This window comes from Sparus aurata, chromosome 13 (genome assembly GCF_900880675.1).
Source record: "Sparus aurata chromosome 13, fSpaAur1.1, whole genome shotgun sequence".
Lineage (NCBI taxonomy): Eukaryota > Metazoa > Chordata > Actinopteri > Spariformes > Sparidae > Sparus > Sparus aurata.
This window is the reverse complement of record NC_044199.1, coordinates 3,503,705-3,517,685: the sequence shown is the minus strand read 5'-3', so window position 1 is coordinate 3,517,685 and position 13,981 is coordinate 3,503,705. Positions and strand designations below refer to the sequence as shown.

Sequence of the window (13,981 nt, the reverse complement as noted above, 5' to 3'; positions counted from 1 at the left end):
TTTCTACTGCTTGGTATTCTCTGAGCCTGTACATATCTGTGAATTAACTTTCCTTTTTACTTTCATGTCATTTAGCCAAAGCACAGAAAGCAGCCAAATATGCAGCGTTGCAGGCCATACTGGGATCTGGAGGCTACAGAGGTAAAAGATCACACACAACATATAACTTTATAGTAAGACTTATCTCTACACTGTAAACCCCATCCAGGTAGTTTGGGAAATCCAGTCGAGTCAACTTAAAATTTCAGACCCATTCCAGAGCTCTTAATCATGGGTTCTTCAGATTTCAAGTGTTGTAACTTTTAATGAGTAGAATGAATGCTCTGCTGAGCATTAATAAAACTAACAGGGTTCTTACACATTTTTCAAGGTCAAATTCAAGCACTTTTCAAGCACTTTTAAGGGTAATTTTCAAGATTTTCCAGCACCTTATTGCTGGGGTAAAGTACTTATCTACAGGAATATATATACTCGTGATTTTATTCTTCACTTTTTATCACAGTTATGTATATATTATGCTGTAAACATCTAAAATTATGTTTCATAACAGCAAAAACTTCAGAAATTAATTATCCGGTCTGATCCCAATTTTGTGAAAGACACAGAGTTATAATGTCAAGCACTTTCAAGCACTTAAACTAAAATCCAAGCACTTTTCAGACCTTGAAAACACAACATTGAAATTCAAGCACTTTCAAGGATTTCAAGCACCCGTACGAACCCTGAACTAATCAGATTGAGTTTACAAAGACAAACAGGTGGATTTCGGCCCACTTCCCAGGCTGCACTCTTTAGATTATAAAAAGCTCTACAAAGTCTCATTTCTTCTATTTTGAAGAAAGAGCCAAAATGGAAATGTTGTGTCATTTACTCACTTCTTCTCTGAATTAACTCTGGAACAACAACACATTTCAAAGAACTGGCATATCTAGAACTGTCGCACAGTCTCACTACCACAAAAAGAGGAACATGTGGCTGTGACGTGAATGACACAAGATGACTTAACTTGTTTTGCCAAATTGCTTTTATTGAATGTTAAGTGAATAATAAGTGTCTTTGCTCTGGCACTTAGGCGTTGGCTGTCAGGGTAAATACTGTGGCCGGAGGAGGAAGTGAGAGACCATCAGACAGGAAGTGACCTCATTCAAACAACAGTGGTGCTATTGCATGATCAAAACATGTAAATGTCTAAATGTCTATGTCAAACCTGCCATAGAAGCTAAAGCTTCAACACATTCTACACATTACACTTTCATTTTGTAAGATTTTACAGTGTCTCTTTAAAAAAGAGCAATGGTTCTCAACCTGCAGGTGATGATTCCTTAGAACAAGGCAAAGTTCTAATAGCATTTTTCACCTGATGAATCACCTTGTGACACTCTGGGATCCTGACTACCAGGCTGAGAACCACTGCAATAAAGGATCATCATTTCTTCTTAAAGGGGCTCTGTGGAACTTCTGTGTTGTGGTGAATGCCAGTTATCAGATAACGTTAGCAGACTCCACTTTTTAACTAACACTAGCTACTGTTGCTCTCTGAGACGAGGCACTAAACATCTTTAGGACAGTCTGCAACCGCCAGAGACGCGGAAGGTCTCCTTTTTTCACGTCATGTTACAATCTGCTCACTTATGACCAATACAAAAGTGATTAATACATGTTAATTGCTACCGATTGTTACACAGAGTCCCTTTAAGTTGTACTATAATACTCTTTTTTTTATTTTTTGTTCAATCATTTGTGTTCCTGTGAAAGTATCACCATGAATCCTCTGGGTGAAGATTGATACCAAGGACACCCTCAGGGCAGCTCCTTCAGACCTGTCTGCATGCTGACACAATGTTTGTTTTCTTTTAGGCCACATCCAGTTTGACTGGAGTTTCGTTTGGTCTGCAGAGTGTAGTGTTGTATTAATTCACTGTTTTTAGCTTTTACATCAGTGCAAACACTTTGATCATCTGTCCAGCGTCGTGTACAGACAAAGAAATAGACAGCTGCTATTTTGGAGGACTTGACTTCGGTGTTGTCTGGTCTTTATCTGATCTATGAAGAGGCGGTCTGTGTTCATCCTGACTGTGCTCTGGCCTCAGCAGTACCAACAAGTGGAGGCTGAAGGTCCTCAGCTGTTAACACACTAAATGCTGCAGTCACAACTTTACAGCCGCTGTTTTATAGCTACACGACACAAACTGATTTGAATGTAAACTTCTGGTTAAAATGCATATTTTATGATATTATGGTGTGGCTAAGATTTGGCTTTTACATTCGCTGTTGAGGAAAGCATTTAAACTAACTGTGAGGTAATAACATAATAGTGCTTTTAAAAGACATCTGAGGATTATTGATTACTGTGTTTATTTTATGTACCTCTTTTGACACTGTTGGGAAACTGTTCACGTTTGCTAGTCTTTTTAAATTATGCTGACAAAAAGCAGAACGAGCGAAGTGCTTTATCTATTTATCCTCAGTCTCAAGTGCATTCATACAGTATTAAATATTTGAGTTATTTTGTGTGAGTTTTAACGTTTTTTTTAAACTTTTGTACTACTACGATAAAGATACAAGCTTTGTTTTCTATATTGTCCTTGAATGTGTGCTGAATCACAATGTAGTCTGTGATGTCATTTGAATATAAAGTGTAATTGAGACTCATCTTGCATCTGAGCTAACGCCTGTGTATCTACCGTGTAGCTCAACATGTGTTTTTAACATCTGTGTTCTTTATGTGGCCTACGAGGGCAACGATGCACTTTTGTACACTTTCAGACAACGCTCTCTGAAATAAAGAAGGGACTAATGACAATGTGTGGGTCAGGTTATTGGTGTTTTAAAGGAGATAGAATCATTGACTTAGTGAACATGCACATACTGTGAAACTGTGAGGTGAGTTTTTTGGCACAAGGCAAGAAAAGGAAGCTACACATTCAGAGTCAGGTTCTTGGTTTTTAAGTGTTAATCTCTTGTGGCTTTCTTAAACCACAGGTTAGGCTGAAATGTGAAAAAGGAAACGACAAACTCCTGCCTGGGCAGACTAAATAAGTGAGAGCACCTTTGCCTTCGTGGTGACTCAGAACGACAGCACGCAAATCCTGACCAAGTAGACCTACACCGTATTATGCAGCATAGTTTAAAATTATACAGAGTATGCTTAAAAATAAAACATATGATAATGTGCAGCGCAGCAGAGGTGCGAGTCTTACAGATAATGAGCACAAACAAAACAGCAAGGATGGAAACTAAACCAAAGAAGACGCAGAGAAGAGGAACTGAATTCATCCTCACTGCGACAAAAACACACACAGTATACCACAAGTTGTCACAGCCGGCTGTAGGTGCTACACAGACTGTTACCTTCATACTGTTCATATTGTACTTATCTGAGCGTATTCATATATACCCCTCAGTTACCTATATATCTCTATACAATGTAAACACGGTGCTTTTATTTTGCACTTCTGGTTGGAAGCTAAACTGCATGTTGTTGCCTGATTTCTTCAAGTCAAATCTAATTTAATCACATCTGACAAATGGCTTAGTTTTATCACTTTGTCACTTTGATTACAGAAGCACCTCCTCCACACGTATAAAAACACACCTGCTTCTGTCTTTCAGTTTGCAGGACCTGCACTGCGGACACGGCACACCACTATTTCAAAGTAAAGTCTACAGCTATGAACTCAGTGGCTGGATGAATTGTAGAAATGTACTTTGAAACATTGTTTCCCATTCCGCTGCTCAAACTGAGTTCTCCCTCTTTGTTTGTTGTCTGCGATGAATAGAGGGCTTTGCAGCGGGCTCAGGACAGTGCAGTAATTGGGGCATTCATAAAGAGATTATGCCTGTGCTGATGGGAACTGAGCAACGTTCGAAACTCTCTCTCACAACAAACACGTGTATCTTAACTCACTCCGCATTTTAGACTCTATGAGATTAACTCTCCTACACTGTGTGGATTCTGCAGATGAGTGTAACTGTATCTTGCAGAGGTCTACATACTGAAAGTAACAGGAGAGGGACGGTGGAGCAGAACTTCTATACTGGGATTGGTCTGTTTCTGTGCAGCCGGCAGAGGGAGACCGGCCAGCTGGTGTCCGCGGGTCAGTTTTTCTCACACAGCTTCTCTGCACATTAGAGGGAACTCTCATGCACAGGAAGCCTCCGAGTGCATGGAGGGAGGAGAGAGAGAGAGAGAGAAAAAACGACAACGCCTGCTAACAGTCACAGCAGATTACATATAAGCTCCGCTCATGAACGCATGCAGATAGGAAGCTTCTTTTTTTAACTGGCTGGATTGTGAACTGAGGGGGCACAATGTCACGACGGGACCAGAGGTTTCGTAGAGGAATGAAAGGACGGTAAGTGCAGCTTGATCTTAATTGTTAAAATGTGTGTGTCTATGGAAGAGTAAACGAAAGTGTGGGAAACAAAAATTGCAGTCAATGTCAGCAATACTTCCTCAAACAGTACGGCCGCGTCAAACAGATACTTCAGTACTTCTTTCCACTATCACAGCGTCTACGAGTATGTGAATGAGTAGAATATGAAACCGTAACAATAACAGTAGTTTAAAGTTATAGCCTCGGACAGTTTCCAAGCAGCCTACACTACGATCCACACCTCCAATCCAAGATTTTTGTTTTTTGGATGCTCATCTGTTTTACCTCAACAGCAACTACTCTTGCTCAGTTCTACATCAAAACATATACACAGAACAACCACCAGTGAGACAATTCCCCTGAAACACCAAGTACAGTATAATTAGATCAAAAATAATTGTTTCCTTTGAAGATGTGTTGTTGTTTAAAGGAAATCCAGCTGGCTGACACGGACCAAACAGAGAGGAAACCATGGCAGGAGAATACGTCACCAGACTGTTAACATTTGACCCAGAGTTAACGTCCTGACATTATAACACGTTTGTTTTATGTATAGCAGGTGCTGGCTTGTCCGCTGAAACACAGGAACAGATCTCAGGACAGAGAGGAGAATTATAAATGGCTAAGGTGCAGCACGAGCCGGATGAGGGGAATACCTTCAGTTGAGGAGATGGTAGGAGCAGTAGGAAACAGTCAGAGGATGTATTCTCTGGACATAAGTCTGGGCTCGTTCCAGGGTTTTCTCCCGACCAGATGTTCAGGTGGAAGTGCAGATGTGGAGCTGGTTCCACATCCTTTGCCAGCAGCACAATAACACAGAGAGGAGGTCTGAAATAAACCAGCAGCTGTTTGTTAGTCTATTACTTAATTGTTTCCCCAGTAACGAATGGTGACGCAGGTCTTATAGATCTCTCGCAGCACATCCCATAATGTGTTCGTACTCAGTCAAGTCCTACTTAAAGGCATGTTGTTAAGAGCTCGCCATCTTTACGCATTTTCAAAAGAAATCTGTCATCACATTTAATTCACAAAGTCTAATGTTTCCTTAGACATGTGTGTATATATATTTCTTTGTATAATTGTTTGTGTTTGTATTTGAGGAGAAAGAGAACGACAACTCAGCATAGTTGTCACACTGATGCAATCTCTGACAAGCAAATAACAAAACCCCCACAGCAACGACTGATACCAAAAATACAAACAAGGCTAACGATGCCTGTTACCACTTAAACCTGAATCAGAAGATTTCAGACTGCGCTGCCGAAACTAATAACTTCCTGAGGCAATCAAGGAGCGCTTTTAATAAACTGAAATGATTGATCAACGTGACACGTGTCATTAGTTGAGTCCTTCCTTCCCCAGCTACCTCATTTTTAATATTTAGGCAACCTTTTCATTCCCTATTGTAAGAACAGCATGACATTTACAGTTGAGGGGAAACATGGAGCTGTACTCTCCCCAGGAAGTCAACTCCCACTCCGATTGCAGTGCCGGGCAGATAAGGAAGCAGGTTTTTGTTGAAAATTCAGTTGAAGCCAGGATACAACAGAAAGTATCTAATTAAAGTACAGAAAGTGAACACCGCATTTAAGGAACGGTGTATTTTTTCACGTAGCTTCTGCTGTCGTATTTGCACTTTCATTCTCTTTTGCAATCTTTGAGTGGGCGTGACTGGAAGCTGAAGTTCCAGTGTTTTTGTGAAGACATGTGACTGCCCAGTGACCCCATATGAGAAGTCCTTTTGTCTGAAGCAATATCAGCTTGAATGTGCTCTCAGTCACGGTGAAATCAGCAGATCAAGATCTATACTGCATCGTTTCAACACCGCCGCTGCAGTGAAGATAGCTGTATTTCCTAAAACAGCAACAGCTCGGTTTCTCAGTCTCAACTTTATGTCTAAAAGTATCACACAAAGTCAGACACATCAAGTGGTTGGGAGTTACGTACCAGTGACACAGAAAACTCCAGTGTGTTAGAAGAACAGCCTCAACCAAAGATGATATTTTATGGTCCAACTGACCTGGAAGTGTTCTACCTGATCCTGTGCGTGACGACCCAGCAGGTCGACTTTCCTCGCGTGTCTCATGTTATCCATCACTGATAAGGCTCGCGTTACTTTGCTCGAGCACACTTCCGAAGTATCTCTCGTCTTACAGCCTAAATCTGAACCTAATTCTGCATCTTCTCCTGCCATCTCATCCCTCTCGTCACTTGCTCCCCTTTTTCTGAAGGTGTTGTGAATGTGGCTGCATCCTGTCTCACTGGTACTACGAACGAGAGGCCCAGCTCTACTGCAAGAAGCACTACTGGAACCGTTACGGAGAGCACTGCCACGGCTGCAAGGAGACCATCGCAACAGGACTCATTATGGTAACATGATAATCACTGAAAATAAGGAGACAATCTCTCCAAGCATGATAACTAAAATAACGGCAATATAATATGGTTAATATCATAATTCGATGGATAAGACTGCAGAATTCTTACCATGAAATAATCGCCTGTTTCTTGTAATAATTAACATACTATAAAATCAAAAATGAGGCGTCAAAGTCTTGTACCAAAATGCAGTCAAACACAAACCCAAGGTGTTTTATTTCTATAACACAAGGATAAACGTTCACCTATAGCACAGTGAAACAGTCCCTTAACAAACTCTTTTTGATTTGGCCATGTGGTTCTAAACGCCATGACGGGAGAGATTCATTTTCCAGTTCTTTCCTTCTGATCTCATCTTGTTATGCTGACTATTGTTTCATTACAATGAGTCACAATGTCGCAATCAACAAACAGACCCAACAAACAGTCCTGAGCCAAAAATCACCTCCGCAGATAATCCTCCTTTTCTGTTTCCGTGCTCACTCAATCCAAAACATCCTGAACGCAGCCAGCAAGAAATTGATTGCTAGATGGTGTGATAGTTTAAAAATAGCAGCCTTATTGATCATTCAAAGCCACCGTCATTTGTTCAAACTGACTGGTGGCAAAACAAACATAAAAAATGTGCATTATATAAAAGTCACAAACAGAACTATGGCGATAAACTTTACAGGGTCAAATATCATAACAAGAAATACTGACTCTCGGCATGCCACAGCAACTACTCATACATTCAAAGCATTCCTGCCTCTTGGTTTCCTACTGGAACAAAACTAAATGCTTCTTTCAACTCTCATGCCAGAGGATATCCTCTGAAAACATCCTGACACTACAAGGCCTTGATGCAGGAATGCACAGAAAGATGTGACCCCAAAAGTCTGACCCAACCAAATGTCATCTTATCAAAACCAATATTATTCACTTGGCCTCTGCATTGTGTTTCGTACGAACAGGTAGCTGGAGAGCAGAAGTACCACCCTGAATGCTTCACTTGTGTGAGCTGTGAAATGTTCATTGGTGACGGAGACACCTACACGCTCGTCGAGCGCTCCAAACTCTACTGGTAAGTTACGAGCTGAAAGTTGGTAAAATAACAAAAGAATCGTTTTTGATTAAATTGGTTTTTGATTCTGATCAACGTCCTTTCTTCTATCTCTTTTGTCAACTCAGTGGCCACTGTTTCAGTCAGGGTCCAGTGTCCACTGTCGGGTCACCTTCTCCACTCACCAAGAGTACCCACATGGTGGCGCTGGTGTCTTTCCCTCCACGTGCAGGTCGTCAAAGAGGACTTACTGTGGCCACTGACGTCTGTCAAGAGAAAGGCCCTCTTGTCACTGTCACGGGGTGAGTCTCAGAATTTAACACAAGTGTGCAATTTGTATTTCATTAACCGAATAAACTCAAAATCTGATCACCCTCAGCTTGTTTTCTGTCTTACCCCTCTTGACTGCAGCATCCACTCACTGTAATTCTCCCTCAGGTTGGACTCAGCTGTCCTCAGTCCTGACCTGCTGCCCTCCATACACACTGGTGACCGAGTACTGGAGCTCAACGGCATCCCTGTTCACAACATTTCTGCAGACGAGGTAGGCCTCAAGCTACTAAATCCTTCAATTAAATCACAACTACTACAAAAAAAGATGTAGATACACCTCCTGGCATCCACATAAACAACGTACTATACAAATAAGACAGGAAAACGAATCGTCACCACACTTTAACATCATATCCTTTCCTCTAGATAAACTTTGTGATCCAGGACACAAGCAGGCCGCTGCAGCTGACCATTGAACACAATCCGCAGTCTCCTGATGACCCCCTTCACTCAAACAGTCCCCAGGTCGACATCAGCTGTCCTGACCCTTGCGTCCGCAAGAAGCTTACTTCAGCCCACAAACTCCCAAGTCTGGAGGAAGAGCCGAGTCCAGAGGAGGAGACAGGTGAACCAATCAGGATGAGCCTGTCACCGCCTCAGCAACAAGGAACCCCGGGAATGCGGTCCAGAAACATTCTGTAAGTGCTGACTCTCCCATAACTTTCATTATTTAGTTCACTCTCTTCCATCATCTAAATCTTTCTTTTCTTCCTCAGGCGCAGCTGTAGCATAGATAAGTGCCCTCTGTCGCCTGGGGCACTGTCACTTTTAACTCAGAGGAGAGAAATGGTTCGCTCAGAGTCTCTTCGTGTGGATTCTGGAGATCGGACCCATCGTATCTTCAGACCTTCAGACCTCATCCAAGGGGAAGTGCTGGGAAAGGGTTTCTTTGGACAGGCTGTCAAGGTACCGCAGTTGAATTTTTGCTCACTTTCACTTTGTTTCTTTCAGTTATGACTGACTTTGTTGTCAGTTCATTGACTTTAATCGGCGTTGTGATTCATATGTTGCTGTTAACACAGGTAACACATCAGGAGACCGGGGAGGTGATGGTGATGAAAGAGTTGATACGGTTTGACGAAGAGACACAGAAGACTTTCTTAAAGGAGGTGAGTGGCCATCTGAAAAAGGCTCATGATTTGGAGATATATTATGTAACATTTCCCCATTAAAATGTCAAGACATAGTACATATTAAATCTAAGGGGGGTAAGGAATGTTCCTTTGCAATGTTCAAGAGGGTTTTTAAGTGACTACCACACCTTTTTTCATGTTGCTAAATGACATTGTCGGCATTTTTTTTACATTTTGTCTCACTTTGAACAGGTTAAGGTGATGCGCTGTTTGGACCATCCCAATGTTTTGAAGTTCATAGGACTGTTTTATAAAGACAAGCGAATAAACTTCGTCTCTGAATACATCCAGGGAGGATCTCTCCGAGAGACCATCACAAAAATGGTACGTTTAAATAGATGTTTCTACGTCAGTGCTATCAAGGGTACTTGCAACATTACTCAGATATGGTCACGATCTTGTTGTTGTAGGAAAAGGATTTTCCCTGGAGTACAAGAGTAGGTTATGCCAAAGACATTGCAGCTGGAATGGTAAGTCTTTCTGGTCAAAAATCTCAAATGACAAGATAATTTAAAAGAAAAACCTCTACCTGAACCAAGTTCCACTGATGTTTATAATCTCTCTCCTTCTAAGGCCTATCTACACTCCATGAATGTTATCCACCGAGATCTAAACTCACACAACTGCCTGGTCAGAGAGGTAAGCAAGAGCTTTCCTAACACAGCAGAGTTGTTGTGAAGAAACAAGAATAGAGTTAGGTTTTTTGGAGTCCAATTCCAAGTAGTTAAAATAATCTGATTTGTTTTAAGACTATAAAATCTTTAATCTGTTTTTCATAACTAGCTAAGACCAATGTACAACACACAGTCATCTGGCTGAAAGGCAATTTCGATATATCTATCCGAATCAACCTGATTTATAATTCATGAATGTGAATGTTTTTCTTATTTATTTATTCATTTATCTAAATTCGGTTTGCTTGGGTTGTTATTTAGCAAGTCTACATCAACAAGACCTTTTCCCACCTATTGCCAGAATCTGTATTCCTGTTCCTATTATGTGTTTGAATAATGAAACTGAAACTTGCATGCATAATTGATTTCAAGGCAGCCAAAGATTCCATTAGGTTTAATGGAAATGTGATTTTTTCAACATAAATCCTCACGCTTAACTCCTCAGCAAATGTTCATAGCACTACTCTCCGTCTTTCCTTTTCTTGTTCAGAACCAGTCTGTGGTGGTGGCAGACTTTGGACTAGCCAGGCTGGTGAGGGAGGAGAGGAATCAAGCCAGAACAGCCTCTCTGGAACGGCCTGCTAAGGGGACGCTGTCAGAGCTCCGCAGGCCTGACCGGAGAAAGCGGTACACCGTGGTGGGAAACCCCTACTGGATGGCCCCTGAGATGATCCATGGTGAGTGCGCGAACTTCCTGGCTCGCTAACAGCTAATCTCTGACTCACCTCCAGAATGGGTCAGTACAGGACAGTAACGATGTCATTTACATTTTCTAATATCTCCTCTGTACCTCTCAGGGAAAAGCTATGACGAACGGGTGGACGTCTTTTCCTTTGGTATCATGATATGTGAGGTAGGAACATCTCGGCAAATTAGAATAATCCTAAAAATATGAAGCACTTATAGCACAAATAAATAACCTGAATCATTGTTGATGAAGGTTCTCAGTCATCCAGGTCATAGTAGATCTAAGTGCTGTACTGTAGGCAACTGGACTTGTTTCAGTTTCTTGAAGACGTTTCACCTCTCACCCAAGAGGCTTCCTCAGTTCTAACGACTCTGAATCAAGTCCAGTTGCCTATGATACAGCACTTAGATTAACCTGTATTATTCGCACTTTTGTATTCATTCATCCATCTTAACGATGGGCATTTCTCTATATCTCTCTTTAGATAATAGGTAGAGTGAGTGCCGACCCTGACTACCTTCCCCGGGCGAATGACTTTGGGTTAAACGTAGCCGGTTTCCTGCAGCAGCACCACCATCCACAGTGCCCGTCGGCCTTCCTGCCGCTGGCTGTCCTCTGCTGCGACATGGACGCTGATAAACGGTATGATTACACCGAACTGACGACTGCAGAATGTGTACGAGCCAAATATGTGATTTATGTTATAAATGACTTCTGGTGTATTTATTAATTATTTAGTTCATTTTCAGTGACAGAACAACAACAGGCAATGCCACCATTATTTAAAATTGAACCAACCGGTGTACAACATCTACTTTATCATAATAACTGATGTAAGCACACGTCCAGCTTTCATGCGGGGCTCTTGAGGCTGTGTGCTGCACATACAGTGAATAATACATTGAGTAGTGCATTAAACCAATCTAGTGCCAAACAGCCTACTACATTTTTAGTCACTACTGTCTATAAGTGAACAGTGGAGTACGAAAGCCCCTGAAACCTCTCACCACAACACTTTGTCTTTCACTCTTTCAGTCCTTCCTTTTCAAAGCTGGAGGAGTGGCTGGAAAACCTGCTGATGCACCTGGAAATCGGTCTGCCTCTGCTCTCCGAGTTAGAGCAGCTCCGCAGGGCCTTCTGGCAGAATCAAGAACGCCAAAACCACTTTCACACAGAGGACAACAGCTTAGATTCTCAGGAACAAACCCACTGCTCAGAGCCACAAAGACACAGAGCCGACACCAAGCAACGTTCAGACAGTGACAATAACCACGTAGAGCCTCATCACCTCACAAAGAGCCGAGACCAAAATAGCAAACCTGACTGCCACGACATGAGGACTGAGCGCGACCACCTGAGCAAAGAATGCAACGACCACTCAAAAGACAAGAGCCGGACGATTTGCAGGTCTGAGAGTGCAGACTCGGACAAGAACGGGTCGGAAACATATGAACACAACAACCCCTCAGGACAGCCCCTAACACAGCAGGAGGTCTCACAACCGCTACAGGTCAATGACTCGCTGGTAGGCCGGCCCAACAGAATCAGAAGGACGTGCAGAGTGCTGTGGGACAGTAATACAGAGAACAGCTCTTTTCTCTGACTACTCAATTCAGTGTCCAAGATAGGACAAATCTACAGAGTGCAGCTTAAGCAATAAAAACCCATACTGAAGACACGTGTGCCTCTCTCAAACAAACAGGAGAGAAGTGAGAGTCAGAAATCTGTACGAAAAGGAAAAAGGAGGAGAGGAAAGATAATCACCACGATGACAGTGAATTTTTTGCGTGGAAAAACACGCCGAAGATTTGTGTGCAGCTTGAAAACGTAACATTTGGCTCATATCACGCTGTGAAACAGTATTTACATGGTTTAAATTAGAGCCCGCTTGATTCCCAGATTTGTTAGTGCTCTCTGGTGGACAGACTCTGTAACAGTGACACCATTTCTAAATTACCTTAAACATATCTTTGGCATCTCTATGCTACAAATTCTTCTTACTTATCGATCTACATCTATGATGATATTAGTATATCTGTGATAAGCTGTCATTGTCCAGCCAGTTGTTTGGTTGGGTCCTAGTCTCATCTTTCTCCAGAAGCTGTGAAACACAAAGCACTTTACACTTTAAGCTACATCGCATGAGGCAATTATTCATCCGAGTGCCTTATGCTGTATTATTTCTTATGAAGTTTTTAAGATGACTCACTGAGCTGTGAACATATAAAACTACAACTGTAATATGGACTAACTTAATAAAGAAAATTCCTGTGTCAAAATTGTCATCGTAATAACTGTAATCACTTATCTCTGTAAATTTACTCCTACAGAAAGTGACATTATTCATATTTATGATATTTCCTGTATAGCCCAGAGGACATCATTACATTTAAACAATGATGGAGTGTAACTAAATGCATTCAATCAAGTACTGTTTTTAAGTACAAGATTTTGGATGCAAATATTGTACTTTTTACACTCCACATTTATTCGATAACTTTAGTTACTAGCTACTTTTCCGACTGCATGCTGAATCAGAGCCAAATGAATGCTTTTTTTAAATTGGGAAATCTTATAGACAACCAGATTTTAGAAGAAATGTTGAATATCGGCTCTAATTATTGGCTGATTATCCGTCAAGGCATAGCATACAATATTTACATACATGTTTAATTTACTTTTAATTGTACTTGTACTTAATATCAGATACTTTAAAACTCTTACTCTAGTTCTATTTGGAAGTAATTTAAGACAATATTTGAACTTTTACTGAAGTATGACAGTTCGGTAGTTTATGCAGCACAACATTAAATGAAAACATTACAGCAGACCTGCATATGAACCACCTATCAAACACTCACCTCATATAGGCACTGAGGAGGAAAATTAAGTTAGCCATTTGTGCCACTCATGTAGCTTTTCTCAACACAAACACTCTGAACAGATAACTTAGCTTTCTCCATACTCCGTTTGTCAAACATAAATTAAAAACTTTGATTTCAGTTATATTTTTCATCATTAGGGACATACAATAAAATTTAAGACATTTTTCTGGTGCTGTAAAAATGGAAGGATGTTTAAGCTAACCTACAAGGTTAAATAAACATATGAGAATGCTAGCAAGCTAACTTAGCTCACGTAAGCTAACTAAATTAATACTTTGAAACCCATGGCTTCATCCTCCTCATATAAATCAGCCATCTCTGTGATCAGTTTGGAGCAAATACTCACGTTTACACCTGAGTTTGACAGGAAAATATGATGTGGCTAAATACAAGCGCTCTGATTCTTGTGTTAGCCGTTTGCTACGAACATTACGTTACCAAGGTTACAAACTGTTAGCGACAACACGTCAC

General features: G+C 41.2%; 1 protein-coding gene and 1 long non-coding RNA gene across 2 annotated transcripts; one reads left to right on the top strand and one right to left on the bottom strand.

Annotated features, from left to right (window-relative positions):
- Positions 1-4,223: 4,223 nt before the first annotated feature.
- Positions 4,224-12,904, top strand: LOC115594050 (LIM domain kinase 1-like). The gene is made up of 15 exons (XM_030437810.1): positions 4,224-4,355; positions 6,608-6,746; positions 7,709-7,818; positions 7,926-8,099; positions 8,236-8,341; positions 8,497-8,768; positions 8,847-9,036; positions 9,153-9,239; positions 9,456-9,587; positions 9,674-9,733; positions 9,837-9,902; positions 10,428-10,614; positions 10,735-10,790; positions 11,110-11,267; positions 11,661-12,904. The coding sequence occupies exons 1-15, from the start codon at positions 4,312-4,314 to the stop codon at positions 12,226-12,228; spliced, it is 2,349 nt and encodes a 782-aa protein (XP_030293670.1). The 5' UTR covers positions 4,224-4,311; the 3' UTR covers positions 12,229-12,904.
- LOC115594055 (uncharacterized) lies at positions 4,351-13,965 on the bottom strand. The gene is made up of 3 exons (XR_003986419.1): positions 13,857-13,965; positions 5,033-5,204; positions 4,351-4,950 (listed from the first exon to the last, which is right to left on the bottom strand). It is a non-coding gene; the product is annotated as an uncharacterized LOC115594055 (long non-coding RNA).
- Positions 13,966-13,981: the final 16 nt, after the last annotated feature.

Bases quoted from the DNA above. Each gene is read 5' to 3' on its own strand.
- LOC115594050 (XM_030437810.1), top strand. From the start codon at position 4,312: ATGTCACGACGGGACCAGAGGTTTCGTAGAGGAATGAAAGGACG. The intron at 6,747-7,708 runs GTAACATGATAA...TCGTACGAACAG, and splicing joins TCGCAACAGGACTCATTATG to GTAGCTGGAGAGCAGAAGTA. The intron at 8,342-8,496 runs GTAGGCCTCAAG...CCTTTCCTCTAG, and splicing joins ACAACATTTCTGCAGACGAG to ATAAACTTTGTGATCCAGGA.